Here is a 19098-nt window from a genome sequence, read left to right as displayed (position 1 = left end):
CTCTTCCTCTCTGACCTGACTGATGTATCTCTCCTCAGTGGATGTCTATACAGAGCCCAGTCACAGTGGGAACGTGACATTTGACCCAGTATCACACTGCGCCTGGCAGATTGAGATCACAGGAGAAACAGGATATTTCACTGTGGTTTGCCAGATTTACTGATATTTCCCTTAATCTGAGCGTCAAATCCAAGATCAAGCATTATCAGTACATGGGGGAAAACGGACTATTGCGACAGAATCCAGGCCAACAAACTAGGGCTCAATCAACTGAGGGACAAGCGTAACGCTCATTCTTCCTCCAGAGTCCAGACACAAAGGTAACTTGTGCCAAGTCATTCTCTTTCAAAGGGAGAATCACAAGATTCTCAAAACTGTTTCATTTACACTAGTCTTTGATTGGAGAGGAAACATATCTTTCCTACATACAAACCTAATCCATAGCGTATGTATAATACAAGAACGTAACAGATTTTCTGAGGTTTTCGGTCTAATGTTCTTGCTTACGCCTATGTGAAATTGAGAGGGGCTTGTATCCTCTTATTTTTTAACATAGCTAATTAAGTCAGGGATTTCCAATGGCTTATCTGTTTCCTCTTTCTCTCCTCAGGAAGCAGAACATACTGTACAGTTCAAGCTACAGTATACACATATGGTTGAAGATGACTCACAAGTCAATGTGTGTACATGTCAGGGGGTCTGTGTTGCAACCTGACATTGGGTTGGCTGTACAGCACACAGTGATGCAGAGCACCTTTCCATGGCAACACATGGAATCTCACATGTGACACCCGGGTTGTCATAGCAACCAGAGAGAGCGAGACATGACTGGTGGAGCTGTGTGACTTGGTGGCCATATTTCTGCCATTTCCCTTAGTCATAGCACAGTGTACACTAGTGTATGGACCCACACTCTTAGAAGTAAAGGAGCCTGGAAGAATCTTTTGGGATTCTAAAAATTGTCACACAGGGGGAACCTATCTAATTCCAAAAGGTTCCTTAAGGAACCCCTCTGAAATGAGTCTTCGAGGAACCCCTGTGTAAAGGTTCAAACTGGAACCTTTTTGTGATGGGAGGGGTTGAACGTTGAACCTTTTTAATAATATATTGTAGAAGAGGCAGCCTATCAGAAGAGTGGAGGTGTGGCTTCCACCCATTAGAGTAAATGTCCTTCCTGTTCATCATGTTAAGTTTATACACTGCAAATTTCAAATGACCTTGAATGTGTGTGCATATTACATATTCTAATGTAATATTCATACATCTATGCTCACTTCGAGGCAAGCAACACTGAAGCATGCATGAGAGCATCAGCAGTTCCGGACGACTGTGTGATCACACTCTCCGTAGCCGATGTGAGAAAGACCTTTAAACAGGTCAACATTCACAAGGCCGCAGAGCCAGACGGATTACCAGGATGTGTACTCTGAGCATGCACTGAAGACACATTTTCAACCTGTCCCTGACTGAGTCTGTAATACCTACATGTTTCAAGCAGACCACCATAGTCCTGTGCCCAAGAACACTAAGGTAGCCTGCCTAAATGACTACCGACTTGTAGCACTCACGCCTGTAGCCATGAAGTGCTTTGAAAGGCTGGTCATGGCTCCCATCAACACCTTTATCCCAAAAACCCTAGACCCACTCCAATTTGCATACTGCCCCAACAGATCCACACATGATGTAATCTCTATTGCACTCCACCCTGCCCTTTCCCACCTGGACAAAAGGAACACCTATGTGAGAATGCTATTCACTGACTACAGCTCAGCGTTCAACACCATAGTTCCCTCTAAGCTCATCACTAAGCTAAAGACCCTGGGACTAAACACCTCCCTGCAACTGGATCCTGGACTTCCTGATGGGCCGCCCCCAGGTGGTAAGGGTAGGTAACAAGGAACCCCTGAACTGAACATACTGTACAGTTCAAGCTACAGTATACACATATGGTTGAAGATGACTCACAAGTCAATGTGTGTACATGTCAGGGGGTCTGTGTTGCAACCCTCCTGTACTCACTCATGACTGCATGACCAGGCACGACTCCAACACCATCAATAAGTTTGCCGACAACACAATACTGGTAGGCCTGATCACCGACAACGATGAGACAGCCATTGGAAGGAGGTCAGAGACCTGGCAGTGTGGTGACAGGACAACAACCTCTCCCTCAACGTGATCAAGAAAGGAGATAATTGTGGACTACAGGAAAAGGATGACCGAGCACGCCCCCATTCTCATCGACGGGGCTGTAAGCTCTGTAGTGGAACAGGTTGAGAGCTTCAAGTTTCTTGGTGTCCACATCACCAACAAACTATTATGGTCCAAACACACCAAGACAGTGGTGTAGAGGGCACGGCAAAGCCTATTCCCCCTCAGGAGAATTAAAAGATTTGGCATGGGTCCTCAGGTCCTCAACAAGTTCTACAGCTACACCATCGAGAGCATCCTGACTGGTAGCATCACTGCCTGGTATGACAACTGCTCAGCCTCTGACCGCAGGGTACTACAGAGGGTAGTGCGTACGGCCCAGTACCAAGCTTCCTGCCAAGCTTCCTGCCATCCAGGACCTCTATACCAGGCGGTGTCAGAGCAAGGCCCTAAAGGAGTCAAAGACTCCAGCCACCCCAGTCATAGACTGTTCCTTCTGCTACTGCACGGCAAGCAGTACCGGAGAGCCAAGTCTAGGTCCAAAAGGCTTCTTAACAGCTTCTACCCCCCAAGCCATAAGACTCCTGAACAGCTAATCAAATGGCTACCCGGACTATCTATATTGTCCCCCCCTTTTTACACTGCTGCTACTCTCTGTTTATCATCTATGCATAGTCACTTAACACTACCTACATGTACATATTACCTCAATTAAGTCAACTAACCGGTGCCCCCGCACATTGACTCTGTACCGGTACAGCCTGTATATAGCCTTACTACTGTTATTTTACTGCTGCTCTTTAATTATTTGTTATTTTTATCTATTTTTTACTTAACACTTATTTTTCTTAAAACTGCATTGTTGGTTAAGGGCTAGTAAGTAAGCATTTCACTGTCAGGTCTACACCTCTATTCGGTGCATGTTACAAAGAAAATTTGTTTTGATATTAACATGATTGCACATAGTAATAAAGTGGTAACTATTCCAATTTTGGGATTTGCATAGGCTCAAGGAACTCATACACCTCTGAAAACCACATTAAAGCTGCAGAAGTGTTCAACCTTAACATGTGATGACAATACAACAGAACAGACCAACAGGAATGACACTTACTCCCACGGGTGGCCTAAACATATCTAGCTGAAGGGGTTCCTTAAGGCTCTCCAAGGTTTCTCGAGTCACAACTGTCCTAACTCTCCTGTGACGATCTGAAGGATCGGGTTCGCTCTACAGCGTGCTCTCTCTCGTAGAGGGGGAGAGCGGGAAGTTGGCTGTTTTATGACTGTCGTAAAATACGCTGCCTCTACGCTCTGTAGTGTTCGAGATTGGAATGTAAACTGTGGAACACAGAGAGACCCTTGGACATCAAAAGTTTGAATAATTAAACAATATTTCTATTTTTGAGAATGTGGGAGTGGTCTGTGGACACTTAAGGGACAGTCATGACGAGTGTGTTTCATTTGGTGATCTCATGAAGGACAGGAAACACTCAATACTGTGTTGGTTGCGTACACTTCTTAATTATGGGGTTACATCTAAATATTGTGAAACGTATGTGATTAAACATGAAGCTATTTGTTTAAAGATGTAATGTGATGTTAACCTTCTAAATGAAAGAATATGGGTTTTCATATCAAGTTTCATACCAAATCAGTGGCCACGCCCACGTGAGTATAGACATTACGCCGGCTTCATGGACCGCCCCTTTTCTCAGAAGTGTATAAAACCCACTCCTGACGAAATGTACATTAGACTAGAAAACATGCAGCTGACGCTACATGTGAAATGGTTAAGAACTACAACTCTATAGGCCATCAGACTAGAAAACATGCAGCTGACGCTACATGTGAAATGGTTAAGAACTAGGCCACAACTATCAGTTACGGACACCATACAGCGTGGAGCTTTGGCTACACGGCTGGAAATGGTTCAACTCTGAAACTATCGATCACTACAGAATAAGAGCAAATCCTAGACTTAGAATTACTAGTCTGCAGCTAGAAATGACGTAAATCTAGTACGAGAATACCGACAACCGCAGAAGTATCTATTCTATGCAACGACCATCTGTATGCCTGACGTATCATTACAACAGACACTATCCAGAGCCGCTGAGAAAGCTACAACCACGAAAGACATTGTGACTTCTGAGGAAGTTAAACAGAGACTCTCTGATGAACTGACTCTCCAGCAGATTTAGCGGCGATTCCAACAGAATCCAACAAATCTAACAAATTATTTTTGAATGAGTGGCTGTTCATGTGCAAAGGATTAGCATTTCAATGAATATAATTATCAATTGTGTGTAGTGAATCCCTTTTGTCTATCCCGCTCTTTATCTGTCCCCACCCCTTTCCATTGTCTACCACTTTTCATACCGGTTTAGTCGACTAGGGACTTATCAATGCATTGTGTTAGTAACCAATGACTATTTGTTTATGTATTTCTGTGATTTGTTTAGTTAGTTAGTAAATAAATAATTAAGCCAATTTGTATATATTATGGAGGCTAGGGTTCATGCAGATTTCCAAGGGTTTGCGACGTTCAGTAATGAGAACCAATGAGGTAATAACAATACATTAATACAAGATTGTACTCTATAAGATATGAAATATCTGAAGAGTCAATTAGGGAAATAGAGACCCTATAAACAGTTTCTCGTGGTGCCCCAACTTCCTAGTTAATTAAAGTTTACATGATTAGTTTAATCACATAATAATAATTATACATAGAGAATTGATTTGATAAAATAACAGCCTTTCCATTTAATGATAGTCACAGACACGACACCACTAATTCTAAGAGTGTAGATGATGAAATCCACTAAAACATGACATCAGTCAGTCTTCCAGTTTGACATTACCAAGGATCACTGTCTGTGAAGCTGTATTGTCAGAATCCCTGATGGCTACAGACAGAGTATGGGAGCAGCAGCACGTGTTTCTGATCCTCATCACAACTGATGACCTGGAGAGACGCGTGTGTTGTATACAGATGGTTATTAGAACAGAGACCTGTGACAGGAACGAAGCAGAACAGAGCCATGGCCCTTGGTAATACAGTCAGCTCATTACAGTTTGTTTTTTGTTGTTGAGCGGATGTAGACTGCAAGAAGCCCAAATATATATAATATTTGACTAAAATAATCATTTCAAACCTTGCTTACATTTGTATATAGAGCCATAGCTGAACAGAACTCTTTACCAATCCATATTTCTCAGGAAAAAAAGTAAATCCATCCCAAATAAAATAACATCTATGTGATCCACCATATGACTGGACAGGAAATAGAAAGCATCAACTGAATGTTAAATGTGTTTCCTGTCAGGTATTTTAATTGTCTGTATGGTCTACTTGTTGAATGTTTATGAAGTCTTGATTTGTAATGTCTTATTAATTGGTGTTGGACCACAGGAAGATAAGCTAGCGTTACGGCGTTAGCTAATGGAGATCCTAATAAAAAATACAAATACGATCACATATACAGGTAACTGACAAAATAATGGAACCAGTTGAGTGATTGAGGGATACAAAGTATATTGAAAGCAGGTGTGGTTTCCACACAAGTGTGTTTCCTAAGTTAATTAAGAAATTAACATCCCAGCATCCTTAGAGCATGTATAAAAATGCTGGACAGGTCATTATTTTGGCTTCCAAAATTCCCCTATCCACAGGGCACGAATGTCACGCCCTGACCTTAGTTATCTTTGTTTTATTTATTATTTTGGTTAGGTCAGGGTGTGACGAGGCTGGTATATGTGTGTTTTTGTCTTGTCTAGGGTTTTTTGTATATCTATGGGGTTTTGGTATTGTCTAGGTAAATGTAGGTCTATGGTGGCCTGAATTGGTTCCCAATCAGAGACAGCTGTTTATCGTTGTCTCTGATTGGGGATCCTATTTAGGTTGCCATTTTCCATTGGTTTTGTGGGTTATTGTCTATGGTTAGTTGCATGTCAGCACTTGTTATATATAGCTTCACGGTCGTTTTGTTATTTTGTATAGTTTGTTCAGTGTTCTCTTTCATTAAAGAAGAATGTATTCATATCACGCTGCGCCTTGGTCTCCTCGTTATGACGAACGTGACAGAATAACCCACCATAAAAGGACCAAGCAGTGTGAAAAGGAGGAGCCGACGTTATGGACTTGGGAGGAGATTTTGGACGGAAAGGGATCCTGGACATGGGAGGAAATACTAGATGGAGCAGGACCCTGGACGCAGCCTGGGGAGTATAGCTGTTCTAAGGAGGAGAAATACCGGAGAATAGAGGAACGGCGACGATATGAGGGTACACGGCTAGCATGGAAGCCCGAGAGGCAGCACCAATAAAAAAAATTGGGGGTGCACACGAGGAGATTGGCTGAGTCAGGTAGGAGACCTGAACCAACTCCTCGTGCTTACCGTGGGGAGCATGTAACTGGTCAGGCACCGTGTTATGCAGAGATGCGCACGGTGTCTCCAGTGCGCTATTCTAGCCCGGTGCGCTCTATTCCAGCTCCTCGCATTTGCCGGGCAAGAATGGGCGGTACCATCAGTGCCGGCACCACGCACCAGGCCTACAGTGCGCCTCGGCAGTCCAGAGCATCCGGCGACAGTACCCAGGGGGCCACAGCCCGGGGCCTCCAGCGACGGGCCACAGCCCGGGGCCTCCAGCGACGGGCCACAGCCCGGATCCGCAGTCCAGAGCCTCCGACGATGATCCATGGGTCTGTGCTACAAGAGCGGACTCAGAGTAAAGAATGGGGGGCGGCGTCCAGAACCAGAGCCGCCACCGAGGTGAGATGCACACCCAGACCCCCCCATATAGGTTTAGGCTTGCGGCCGGGAGTCCGCACCTTTGGGGGGGGGTACTGTCACGCCTTGACCTTAGTTATCTTTGTTTTCTCTATTATTTTGGTTAGGTCAGGGTGTGACGAGGCTGGTATGTGTTTTTGTTTTGTCTTGGGTTTTTTGTATATCTATGGGGTTTTGGTATTGTCTAGGTAAATGTAGGTCTATGGTGGCCTGAATTGGTACCCAATCAGAGACGGGTGTTTATCGGGATACTATTTAGGTTGCCATTTCCATTTTGGTATTGTGGGTTATTGTCTATGGTTAGTTGCATGTCAACACTCGTTATATACAGCTTCACATTAGTTTTGTTTTTTTGTATAGTTTGTTCAGTGTTCTCTTTCATTAAAGAAGAATGTATTCATATCACGCTGCGCCTTGGTCTCCTCGTTATGACGAACGTGACAACGAATGGTCACCGAATGGCTTGATGTGTATGAAAACTATGTAAACCATATGCCCGTCTCAGTCACCAGATCTCAACCCAATTGAACACTAATGGGAGATTCTGGAGCGGTGCTAGAAACAGCGTTTTCTACCATGATCAACAAAACACCAAATGATGGAATTTCTCGTGGAAGAATGGTGTCACATCCCTCCAGAAGAGTTCCAGAATCTATGCCAAGGTGCATTGAAGCTGTTCTGGCGGCTTGTGGTGCCCAACGCCCTATTAAGACACTTTATGATGGTATTTCCTTTATTTTGCCAGTTACCTGAATCTCTCTATTACACATGAGAATACTATGGAACAGATTCTCAAAATTAAAATCACTGATTTGCTGGTGTTTTTACAGTCTTTATGTCCAACAATAAAATAAAATACATTTGGCCCGCGAGCCGCCATTTGAGGAACCCTGCCCTAGATGATTTGCCAAGCTCACACCCCAGCCTACCAGACACCACTGGGTATACTGTAGGTGTTTTTGTCTTTATGTCTGTATGAGTAATACAGTAAGTGTTTGTGTGTTTCTCTGTGGCTGTGTTCTGTGGGTGATAAATACAGGGCATCCGGAAAGTATTCAGACCCCTTGACCTTTTCCACATTTTGTTACGTTACAGCCTTATTCTAAGTAGCCACCATTTTGCCTTGATGACAGTTTTGCACACTCTTGGCATTCTCTCAACCAGCTTCACCTGAAATGATTTTCCAACAGTCTTGAAGGATTTCCCACATATCCTGAGCACTTGGTGGCTGCTTTTTCTTCACTCTGCGGTCCAACTCATCCCAAACCATCTCAATTGGGTTGAGGTCGGGTGATTGTGGAGGCCAGGTCATCTTAGGCAGCACCATCACTCTCCTTCTTGGTCAAATAGCCCTTACACAGCCTGGAGGTGTGTTTTGGGTCATTGTCCTGTTGACAAACAAATGATAGTCCCATTAAGCGCAAACCAGATGGGATGGCGCATTGCGGCAAAATGCTGTGATAGCCATGCTGGGTGTGTGCCTTGAATTCCAAATAAATCATGACAGCAAAGCACCCCCACACCATTACACCTCCTCCTCCATGCTTCACGGTGGGAACCACATGTGGAGATCATCCATTTACCTTCTCTGCGTCTTACAAAGCTACAGCAGTTGGAACCAAAAATCACAAATTTTGACTCATCAGACCAAAGGACAGATTTCCACCTGTCTAATGTCCATTGCTCGTGTTTCTTGGTCAAGCAAATCTCTTATTATTGCTGTCCTTTAGTAGTGGTTTCTTTGCAGCAATTCGACCATGAAGGCCTGCTTTCACGCAGTCTCCTTTGAACATTTGATGTTGAGATGTGTCTGTTACTTGAACTCTGTGAAGCATTTATTTGGGGTGAAATTTCTGAGGCTGGTAACTATAATTAACTTATCCTCTGCAGCATATGTAACTCCAGGTCTTCCTTTCCTGTGGCTCTCCTCATGAGCCAGTTCAATCACAGCTCAATGGTTTTTGCGAATTCACTTGAAGAAACTTTCAAAGTTCTTGAAATGTTCTGGATTGACTGACCTTCATGTCTTAAAGTAATGATGGACTGTCATTTCTCTTTGCTTATTTGAGTTGTTCTTGCCATAATATGGACTTGGTCTTTTACCAAATAGGGCTATCTTCTGTATACCACCCCTAACTTGTCACAACACAACTGCTCAAACGCATTAAGAAGGAAAGAAATTCCACAAATTAACTTTTAACAAGGCACATTTGTTAATGTAAATGCATTCCAGGTGGCTACCTCGTGAAGCTGGTTGAGAGAATACTAAGAGTGTGCAAAGCTGAAATCAAAGCAAAGGGTGGCTACTTTGAAGAATCTCAAATATAAAATATATTTTGATTTGTTTAACACTTTTTGGTTACTACATTCAATATGTGTTATATCATAGTTGTGTTCACTATTTTTCTACAATGTAGAATAAAGAAACTTTTCACTGGTACTGTAGGTATTCAGACCCTTTACTCAGTACTTTGTTAAAGCACCTTTGGCAGTGATTACAGCCTTGAGTCTTGGGTATGACACTACAAACTTGGCACACGTTCATTTAGAGAGTTTCTCACATTCTTCTCTGGAGATCCTCTCAAGCTCTGTCAGGTTGGATGGGGAGCGTTGCTGCACAGCTATTTTCAGGTCACTCCAGAGATGTTCAATAGGTTTCAAGTCTGGGCTCTGGCTGGGCCACTCAAGGACATTCAGAGACTTGTCCCGAAGCCACTCCTGTGTTGTCTTGCCTGTGTGCTTAGGGTCATTGTCCTGTTGGAAGGTGAACCTTCGCACCAGTCTGAGGTCCTGAGCGCTCTGGAGCAGGTTTTCATCAAGGATCCCTCTGTACTTTGCTCCGTTGATCTTTCCCTCGATCCTGACTAGTCCGCCAGTTCCTGCCGGTGAAAACATCCCCACAGCATGATGCTGCCACCACCATGCTTCACCGTAAGGATGGTGCCAGGTTTCCTCCAGACGTGACGCTTGACATTCAGGCCAAAGAGTTCAATCTTGGTTTCAATGGACCAGAGAATCTTGTTTCTCATGGTCTGACAGTCTTTATGTGCCTTTTGGCTGTCATGTGCCTTTTACTGAGCAGTGGCTTCCATCTGGCCACTCTACCATAAAGGCTTGATTAGTGGAGTGCTGCAGAGATGGTTGTCCTTCAGGAAGGTTCTCCCATCTCCATAGAGGAACTCTGGAGCTCTGTTAGAGTGGCCATCGGGTTCTTGGTCACTTCCCTGACCAAGGCCCTTCTCCCCTGATTGCTCAGTTTGGCCAGGCGGCCAGCTCTAGGAAGAGTCTTGGTGGTTCCAAACTTCTTCCATTTTTAGAATGATGGAGGCCACTGTTTTCTTGGGGACCTTCAATGCTGCAGAAATGTTTTGGTACCCTTCCCCAGATCTGTGCCTCGACGCAATCCTGTCTCGGAGCTCAACAGACAATTCCTTCGACCTCATGGCTTGGTTTTTGCTCTGACATGCACTGTCAACTGTGGAATCATATATAAACAGATGTGTGCCTTTCCAAATTATGTCCAATCAATTTAATTTATAACAGGTGGACTCCAATAAGTTGTAAAAACATCTCAAGGATGATCAATGGAAATAGTATGCACTAGAGCTCAATTTAAAGTATCATGGCAAAGGGTCTGAATACTTATGTAAATAAGTTCTGTTTTTTCTTTTTAATACATTTGTAAAAATTCTAAAAACCCGTTTTCGCGTTTTTAGAATTTTTATTTGATCAATTTTAGAATAAGGCTGTAATGTAAGAAACTGTGGAGAAAGTCAAGGGGTCTGAAAACTTTCCGAATGCACTGTATGTTAGTGGCGTGTGTGCTCTCATAGATTTAAGTTTAGCTCATAGAGAATGGTGTCCTAGTGTATTAGTGCCAGGTTTGCACTGTCCTTTGACATGAGGGGCAATGGCTCACACACCGACTCTTCTCCACCCAAACAAAATAGTTGAGTGACAGTTTAATTAGCTGTGAGCGCAGTATGGAGCAGTGTTGTTCTTCTGGCTGCTGATTTAATTCATAAGGAAAGGCTATTACACAGGATTATGACCTAATCCCTTCAATGCTGCATTTTATACACTGCGTCTTACATCACTTCCTGTGGCCAGCCCCTCCACAACAAGCTCATTCCTGCTGCATCCAATCAGAGACTCGATTCCAGCAGACAATTGGTTCCTCTCTCAAACCTGTTTTTGTGAGTGCATTGTTGTTGTGAGTATAATCTTTAAAGCTTTATTTTGAGAATGGCCCTTTGAAGAGCTGTCAACCACATGACAGGATTCTAACCATTTTACAAGCTCTCTAATGTAGCCTGCAACAGATTACCTCTTATTTCTGTCACTTACCGGGAGGATGCTTGATTTTAGACTGGAAGACAGTGGACACACTGTGTCCAGAGTGGAGCTAAAGCTTGAGAATATATATTAAAGAATAGAACCTAAAGAACCCTGAAAATGAACGAATGGGTGTTTGTTTTGCAGTGAATATTACCAGACTAAGGTCTGTCTGTAGATAAAACTGTTAGCATCCTTATCCCTACTAATGCTACAAAGAATGTCATTACAAAGCAAAAATATCTCCTAATCTAGGTCTTTGGTTAGGGCTATCCACACACACAAACCTACTTGGATCCTAATAGCTGTCCTCTCTCTGGTGGCTCTACTACTGGGGAGGTTTCCAGAGTCAGGGTGGTGTGGGTTCACTCGGAGGAGGTGTACTCAGAGCCGTGGAGTAAGCAGGCCATTGCTTAGTAAAAGAGAGACTATCATGGCTGACCCCATTCATTTTATTACACAGGAGGTCTCTCTGGAATCCGACAGCATTGAATCACACAGGCCTGATCAATAATCTCAAGTCGGGCTCATGAATACCATTAGCCCACTCCCCAAGCCCTACATAAAAGTCTCTACCCCCAAATATCTACCCAGATTTAATTTCAAACAGGGCTGCTTTTAAATCAACTGCAACTTAATTATGTTAAGTACCTAGCAGGATCCATAGCAACAGACCAGTTCAGCGACCCCCTCCATGGTCAGAGACTGATGGTGGATGACAGGTAATTCACTTTAATCTGATCAGAGATGGAAATGAGAGGGAGTGAAGGTCTGTATGACACAGTGGTGCTGCTACTCTATCTGTGACAGCATACAGCCAGCAGCAGCCCTAGTGATGAGGGCTAAAAACAGCCATTGACAGCTAACTAGCTCTCTCCCTGCTGGGCTGTGGAAGGAAGCAGCATCTGCCTGACTGCAGCTCACATCTATTCCCAGGACAGACAGCACCACACCACAGGCAGTGTTACCCACACCCACAACACTGTCACCGGTGTCACCTCAGCAGGCAACACCCACCTATCTCCTGGGGCCTTTAAAATGGAGACTGCTCCTCTGACTGCAGTCAACACAAAGCTTTCTCCATTTAACAACCTTAACCAACTTTCAAAGGTTTAGGTGTTCTAGCTTTTGGGTATCGATATATCCCTGCAGCACACACAGAAGCATGACACAGGTGATTGGAAAGCTAGTCTCTTTTAGTAACAGTGTGTTGACGCCATGCTTGGTTTCGATGCCTCAGACTGGTATGAGAGGCTAGTGGCAAGATGAGCACCAGTAAAATCATTTCAAAGACTCTGTTGATATAGAGGATAATACATTCATGAAATATTGAGTGTTTTTGTCCTGAATTGAATGTCCATTGGGTGCGTAAAACCCACAAATTCAGATAAACAAAAAGGTGTAGTGGGTTCGCATTCAAAAAGATGTTGCATTAAGCTTACTTCATTGTTACATTTTTGAAAATGATTTTCACTGCATCCAGGATAGTGTACATGCCGAAATGCTTTATGCAATATATTTTTGAGTGCGAACCCTTCTACATCTATTTGTTTATCTGAAAAATAGTTTGTCCAGATAGTTATGGGATTTTTGCTGCACCTTGACTCAAGTTGGTAGAAGCGCTGTGTCCTCCCCTCCTGACCTAAGTTTCTTTTAGTTTTCATTGGGATTTAGGCTGTCAGGGCAATGCCTCCCTCATTAGTTAGGGTTGAGGTGATTTGACTGAAGGCTGTAGTAAATCCACCTTCTTAGGGGAGTCTAATCAACAGTATTACCTGCTGTTGCTCAGCTCCATCAATCCAACCGGGCCATGAATAGAGTCGAATCAATAGCCCGGTTTATACCTGGTGCTAATTATGTGTCCTTTGTCCGGGAACTTGTCCACATTCGGATTGTACCCATATATTTAGACAGGTGTAGACGATTAAAAGACACATTGTGATCTGATTGTGATCAAATTTTATAAGTGGAAACAGACAAGATCAGGACAATATCAGGATGAGGTAGGATGATAGCCCTGTTTATACCTTGTTCTAATGACAGCTTCTCCCATACTTCCATCACTCTCTACAAAGTGCATGTGGCCCTTAATGAACCTTTACCTCCTCCAGTCTCCCAGTCATCCTGTAATTCTTCCTCTCTTTCCTTAACCCATCAGCCACATACTGTATGCTATTAAAACGGATTGTGTGTTACCTAAGATATCAAATCTGTTTCAACAGCCTGTAGTTACTTATCAATATTGACAGGAGGGTTGCGTAAGAAGTATGCTCAATCATTCTAAATTATTCAGTGTTTAAGAGGGGAACGTTACACTTTAATTTCGATGACTTAGCATATATTGATGTGTGAGAGAGAGAGAGATGGCGACATGGGGGAAGAGATTGAAGCAGAGTGTATGCATGTGCATGTATGCATACTATATGAGAACATAGTTGTACCCTCTCCAGAAATGAACACAGCAGACTGAGACATCCAGTGTTGAGTCCCAGTGGTCCACAGACAGACAGACAGACCGACAGACAGGTCCACAGACGGACAGTTATCTACACTCACCCGGTTGAGCTGCTCCAGCAGGCGGTGGTTTTGCTCTGACAGCTCCCTGATGGCCGTGGACTTGTCACGGTCGGCTTCTCTCAGCTGGACCTGATGGCGCTCCAGCTCTCCCTGCAGCTGCTGGACGTCTGTCTCCAGCTCCGCCACACGGTCCCCCCACTCCCCCTCCTTGTTCTCCAGACGCCGCCGCAGCTCGTGCTTCTCCTGCTCCAGGTGCTGTGGGTGAGGGGAGACAAGGGACAGGTTTAGATATGATGCTGGACTGGAGGGACCAGGTTAGGCCTGAGACTAGTAGTAGTAATAGACATTGGATTTTGAAAGGATGGCACAAAGCAGCTTTTTTTCTATCCATCGCTTGATAAGGCTGAGGCAGGGGGTGAGGGGATGAGGGTGGGCTTTTAATGAGAGCACAAGGGGGTCAGAGTATGGGGGGTTGGGATGGGTGGCATGGCTGGTCACAGGGCATGCTGGGTGATCAGTCCTGAACAAAGAGGCCTCATCAGGAGTAAAAAACAGTTGGAAAAACAAAGTTGGTAAAAGGATAAGGAACAATATTAACTGCCCCTAAAAAGCCTGGAAATAGCTTGATGAATATTGTGCATATTGGGTCATAGCATAGTACTGTGTTGTTAGAGATCAGTTTTGTGAGCAGATGTATCCTACAGTAGATACAATAGGCCATGCCCATGCGACATTCCCAGGGGATTAGACTTGTTCCAGTCCAGGCCAAGTGCAGTGGTGTGAGAGGGTTAATATAAGAAGGACAAAAGCTCTGCTGTCAGCATGAAAAATGCAAAAGACATCTATGAGTTTTGAGGGCTTTAGTGACACTGCAAGATGTTGTGAACTCCTCCTCTCTAACTGTTGCAGTGCTGTCTGTGTGAGACAGCCAAATCATTTAAATAAAAAGTCTTTGTAAGAATTGAGTGACCTCAGTCTGCTTTAAGAGTACTGTTTTGCTCCGAATCTGATTTCATGAAAGAGGCATTAGACTGTTATGACACTGTGTGGAGGTGTTTGTAGCTGTACTGTAAGTTGTAGACAGTCTGAAAACACTGTCAAGACAGATGTTTAAAGAGTGAAGTCTGCTCAACAGCATTACCAATAATGTGGGACAGTCTTAATCAGTTCAACATGTTTACATACACTGCTTAACTCCACATGAATTTAATAATGATGGCCAAAACAACTGTGAATTGAAAAACGAATCTGGCATGATGGTAGCCTACAGTATTTGCCAGTGTGTGTTTGTACTACTAACTTCTTACCTCAAGTTTATCGTTAAGATCTTTGTTCATTTTCTCATATTGCTTAGTCAGGTCTTGGTTTCGCTCTAGCAGTGCCTTGCCGAGTTTAGCAGCTAAAACCAAATCCCTCTCCTTTTGACGGAAGAGCAACAAAAAGTCTGTATTCTGTCCCATTACAGGCGTCTCCAATTCGGATAACTCTTCCTCCTCCTCCTCCTCCTCGTCCTGCTCCCCGGTAAGCATGGCTAATTCCTCTTCCAACGCCATCCCGAGGCCTCCAGAGTCGGTATGTAGCAGCGAGTGGCCCTGAAATCCTCCCGTTTCTTGTGGGGTTTTGTTGCCCTGATCTAGCAGGTGCGCCATGCAGTCGCTGTCCAGTTCGGGTGGTGCTGAAATCGTGGCGGTAGATGTGTGCAAATCGAGGCAGAAAGCTGACATCGCCGCCCGGCGGACAAAAATAAAAGAGATTAACCAATTGATTTATTCCGACTGAACCCGCTCTGTCACTGGGTCGGGATGACCGGATCCTCTTTTTGTAGATAATATCTCCATAGATACGGTTCCTTGGTATCAAAATCACGCCAATTGCTAACTTGTCTGACTAAAATGTCCCTCACACTCGGAAGACCTTACACACCAAGCTCTCCCTTTAATCCTGCAAACAGTGCCGCCTCCTCTGCAGCTGAGTTGAAAACAAGCCTCTTGATGTCTGTTGCTGGCTATCTTGTATGTAGAAGATCGGTCCAGCGTGCTTTGTCCCCAGCGTTAACCGCCCTGACGAACTCTCAACAGCGGTCGGTCTGTCCACCCCGTTGCTGCGGGGTCCCAGTACCCCATAACAGTTGGCCCCTTTACACCCGAGGCATTTTGCAGAAGCTATATGGCCTGTGCCAGATATCCAAAATACCCACTCGAGCAGAGCACGAGCCCGATGGCGCCACCTTCTTCCCTCCCTGGAATGCGCGCCCCACGTTGCTGACGTCAACAGCAAACTATTACAAATATACACCCATTGGCTGAGTATGATAACGCCATATTTTGTTATTTTACATACAGCATAGGAATGGGGCACGTTTAAATAGGCCGCCAGGCATGGATTAAGCAGCTGCCTTCAATCATCCATATTAATGTAATGCTCGTTCTCTTATATACGAGATAAAACATTTTTTACCTGTACATGACCATCTGATCATTTATCACCCCAGTGTTAATCTGCAAAATTGTATTATTCGCCTACCTCCTCATGCCTTTTGCACACATTGTATATAGACTGCCCATTTTTTTTTCTACTGTGTTATTGACTTGTTAATTGTTTACTCCATGTGTAACTCTGTGTTGTCTGTTCACACTGCTATGCTTTATCTTGGCCAGGTCGCAGTTGCAAATGAGAACTTGTTCTCAACTAGCCTACCTGGTTAAATAAAGGTGAAAAAAAAAAAAAAATAAAAATGTATAAAAACAATCGTTGCTTCAAGAGTTTTCAGTACAGTACTTCTCTTCATCTTCACCCCCAACAGCAACTCGCCCAAGCCTTCCCCATTTCTCCTTCTCCCAAATCCATTCAGCTGAAGTTCTGAAAGAGCTGAAAAATCTGGACCCCTACAAATCAGCCGGGCTAGACAATCTGGACCCTTTCTTTCTAAAATTATCTGCCGAAATTGTTGCCACCCCTATTACTAGCCTGTTCAACCTCTCTTTCGTGTCATCTGAGATTCCCAAAGATTGGAAAGCAGCTGCGGTCATCCCCCTCTTCAAAGGGGGGGACACTCTTGACCCAAACTGTTACAGACCTATATCTATCCTACCATGCCTTTCTAAGGTCTTCGAAAGCCAAGTCAACAAACAGATTACCGACCATTTCAAATCTCACCATACCTTCTCTGCTATGCAATCTGGTTTCAGAGCTGGTCATGGGTGCACCTCAGCCACGCTCAAGGTCCTAAACGATATCTTAACCGCCATCGATAAGAAACATTACTGTGCAGCCGTATTCATTGATCTGGCCAAGGCTTTCGACTCTGTCAACCACCGCATCCTCATCGGCAGACTCGACAGCCTTGGTTTCTCAAATGATTGCCTCGCCTGGTTCACCAACTACTTCTCTGATAGAGTTCAGTGTGTCAAATCGGAGGGTCTGCTGTCCGGACCTCTGGCAGTCTCTATGGGGGTGCCACAGGGTTCAATTCTTGGACCGACTCTCTTCTCTGTATACATCAATGAGGTCGCTCTTGCTGCTGGTGAGTCTCTGATCCACCTCTACGCAGACGACACCATTCTGTATACTTCCGGCCCTTCTTTGGACACTGTGTTAACAACCCTCCAGGCAAGCTTCAATGCCATACAACTCTCCTTCCGTGGCCTCCAATTGCTCTTAAATACAAGTAAAACTAAATGCATGCTCTTCAACCGATCGCTACCTGCACCTACCCGCCTGTCCAACATCACTACTCTGGACGGCTCTGACTTAGAATACGTGGACAACTACAAATACTTAGGTGTCTGGTTAGACTGTAAACTCTCCTTCCAGACCCATATCAAACATCTCCAATCCAAAGTTAAATCTAGAATTGGCTTCCTATTTCGCAACAAAGCATCCTTCACTCATGCTGCCAAACATACCCTTGTAAAATTGACCATCCTACCAATCCTCGACTTTGGCGATGTCATTTACAAAATAGCCTCCAATACCCTACTCAACAAATTGGATGCAGTCTATCACAGTGCAATCCGTTTTGTCACCAAAGCCCCATATACTACCCACCATTGCGACCTGTACGCTCTCGTTGGCTGGCCCTCGCTTCATACTCGTCGCCAAACCCACTGACTCCATGTCATCTACAAGACCCTGCTAGGTAAAGTCCCCCTTATCTCAGCTCGCTGGTCACCATAGCATCTCCCACCTGTAGCACACGCTCCAGCAGGTATATCTCCCTAGTCACCCCCAAAACCAATTCTTTCTTTGGCCGCCTCTCCTTCCAGTTCTCTGCTGCCAATGACTGGAACGAACTACAAAAATCTCTTAAATTGGAAACACTTATCTCCCTCACTAGCTTTAAGCACCAACTGTCAGAGCATCTTACAGATTACTGCACCTGTACATAGCCCACCTATAATTTAGCCCAAACAACTACCTCTTTCCCAACTGTATTTAATTTATTTATTTACTTTGCTCCTTTGCACCCCATTATTTTTATTTCTACTTTGCACATTCTTCCATTGCAAAACTACCATTCCAGTGTTTTACTTGCTATATTGTATTTACTTTGCCACCATGGCCTTTTTTGCCTTTACCTCCCTTCTCACCTAATTTGCTCACATTGTATATAGACTTGTTTTTTTTACTGTATTATTGACTGTATGTTTGTTTTACTCCATGTGTAACTCTGTGTCGTTGTATGTGTCGAACTGCTTTGCTTTATCTTGGCCAGGTCGCAATTGTAAATGAGAACTTGTTCTCAACTTGCTTACCTGGTTAAATAAAGGTGAAATAAATAAATAAATAAATAAAATCATCATCATCATCATCATCATCATCATCATCAATACCATCATCGCCATCATCATCATCATCATCATCATCACCACAGTGATGATATTAGTGTGTTAGTCTGTTCTTTGACTATGATTTGAATATGGATTTGACTATATTTTTGTTATAGGTTGACAACATGAATATGAGTTGCTAGATGTTAGAATAACACAGTGTTCATTCTAATTAACTTAATTATTATGACACACCCCTCACTGTTGTCATTGGTTGCACTAATTGCACTGTTTATTTGCATAAGCTGGTTCAAGCATTCATGACATTACCCTGAAGAAGGCACAGTGATGCTGAATCGTTGGTGATTTACCCAATAAATTACTGGGAGTTTAAATATAGAGTGTGCGGCTCTCTTTATTTTGAAAGCTTATAGTTTATTTGCCGTTAGTCAGCCACCCTACATAAAATAATTTTTCGGGGTGTTTTCTCATGTTTTTTATTCTACTTGGAGCTGTAAACATAGAACTGCATG

General features: G+C 43.8%; 1 protein-coding gene across 1 annotated transcript in view; it reads right to left on the bottom strand.

Moving 5' to 3' along the window:
• The window catches only part of LOC115139926 (BICD family-like cargo adapter 1), a 36844-nt gene extending 20881 nt beyond the window's left edge, over positions 1–15963 (bottom strand). Inside the window, exons 1-2 of the mRNA XM_029677810.2 lie at positions 15104–15963; positions 13836–14051 (exon numbers count right to left, since the gene is read on the bottom strand). Of these exons, the coding sequence (XP_029533670.1) occupies positions 13836–14051; positions 15104–15520 (633 nt within the window). The 5' untranslated portion in view covers positions 15521–15963. The remainder of the gene's footprint in view (positions 1–13835; positions 14052–15103) is intronic.
• Between the last annotated feature and the right edge of the window lie 3135 nt (positions 15964–19098).

Source organism: Oncorhynchus nerka, linkage group LG13, assembly GCF_034236695.1.
Source record: "Oncorhynchus nerka isolate Pitt River linkage group LG13, Oner_Uvic_2.0, whole genome shotgun sequence".
Lineage (NCBI taxonomy): Eukaryota > Metazoa > Chordata > Actinopteri > Salmoniformes > Salmonidae > Oncorhynchus > Oncorhynchus nerka.
This window is presented reverse-complemented; position numbering and strand designations above follow the sequence as displayed.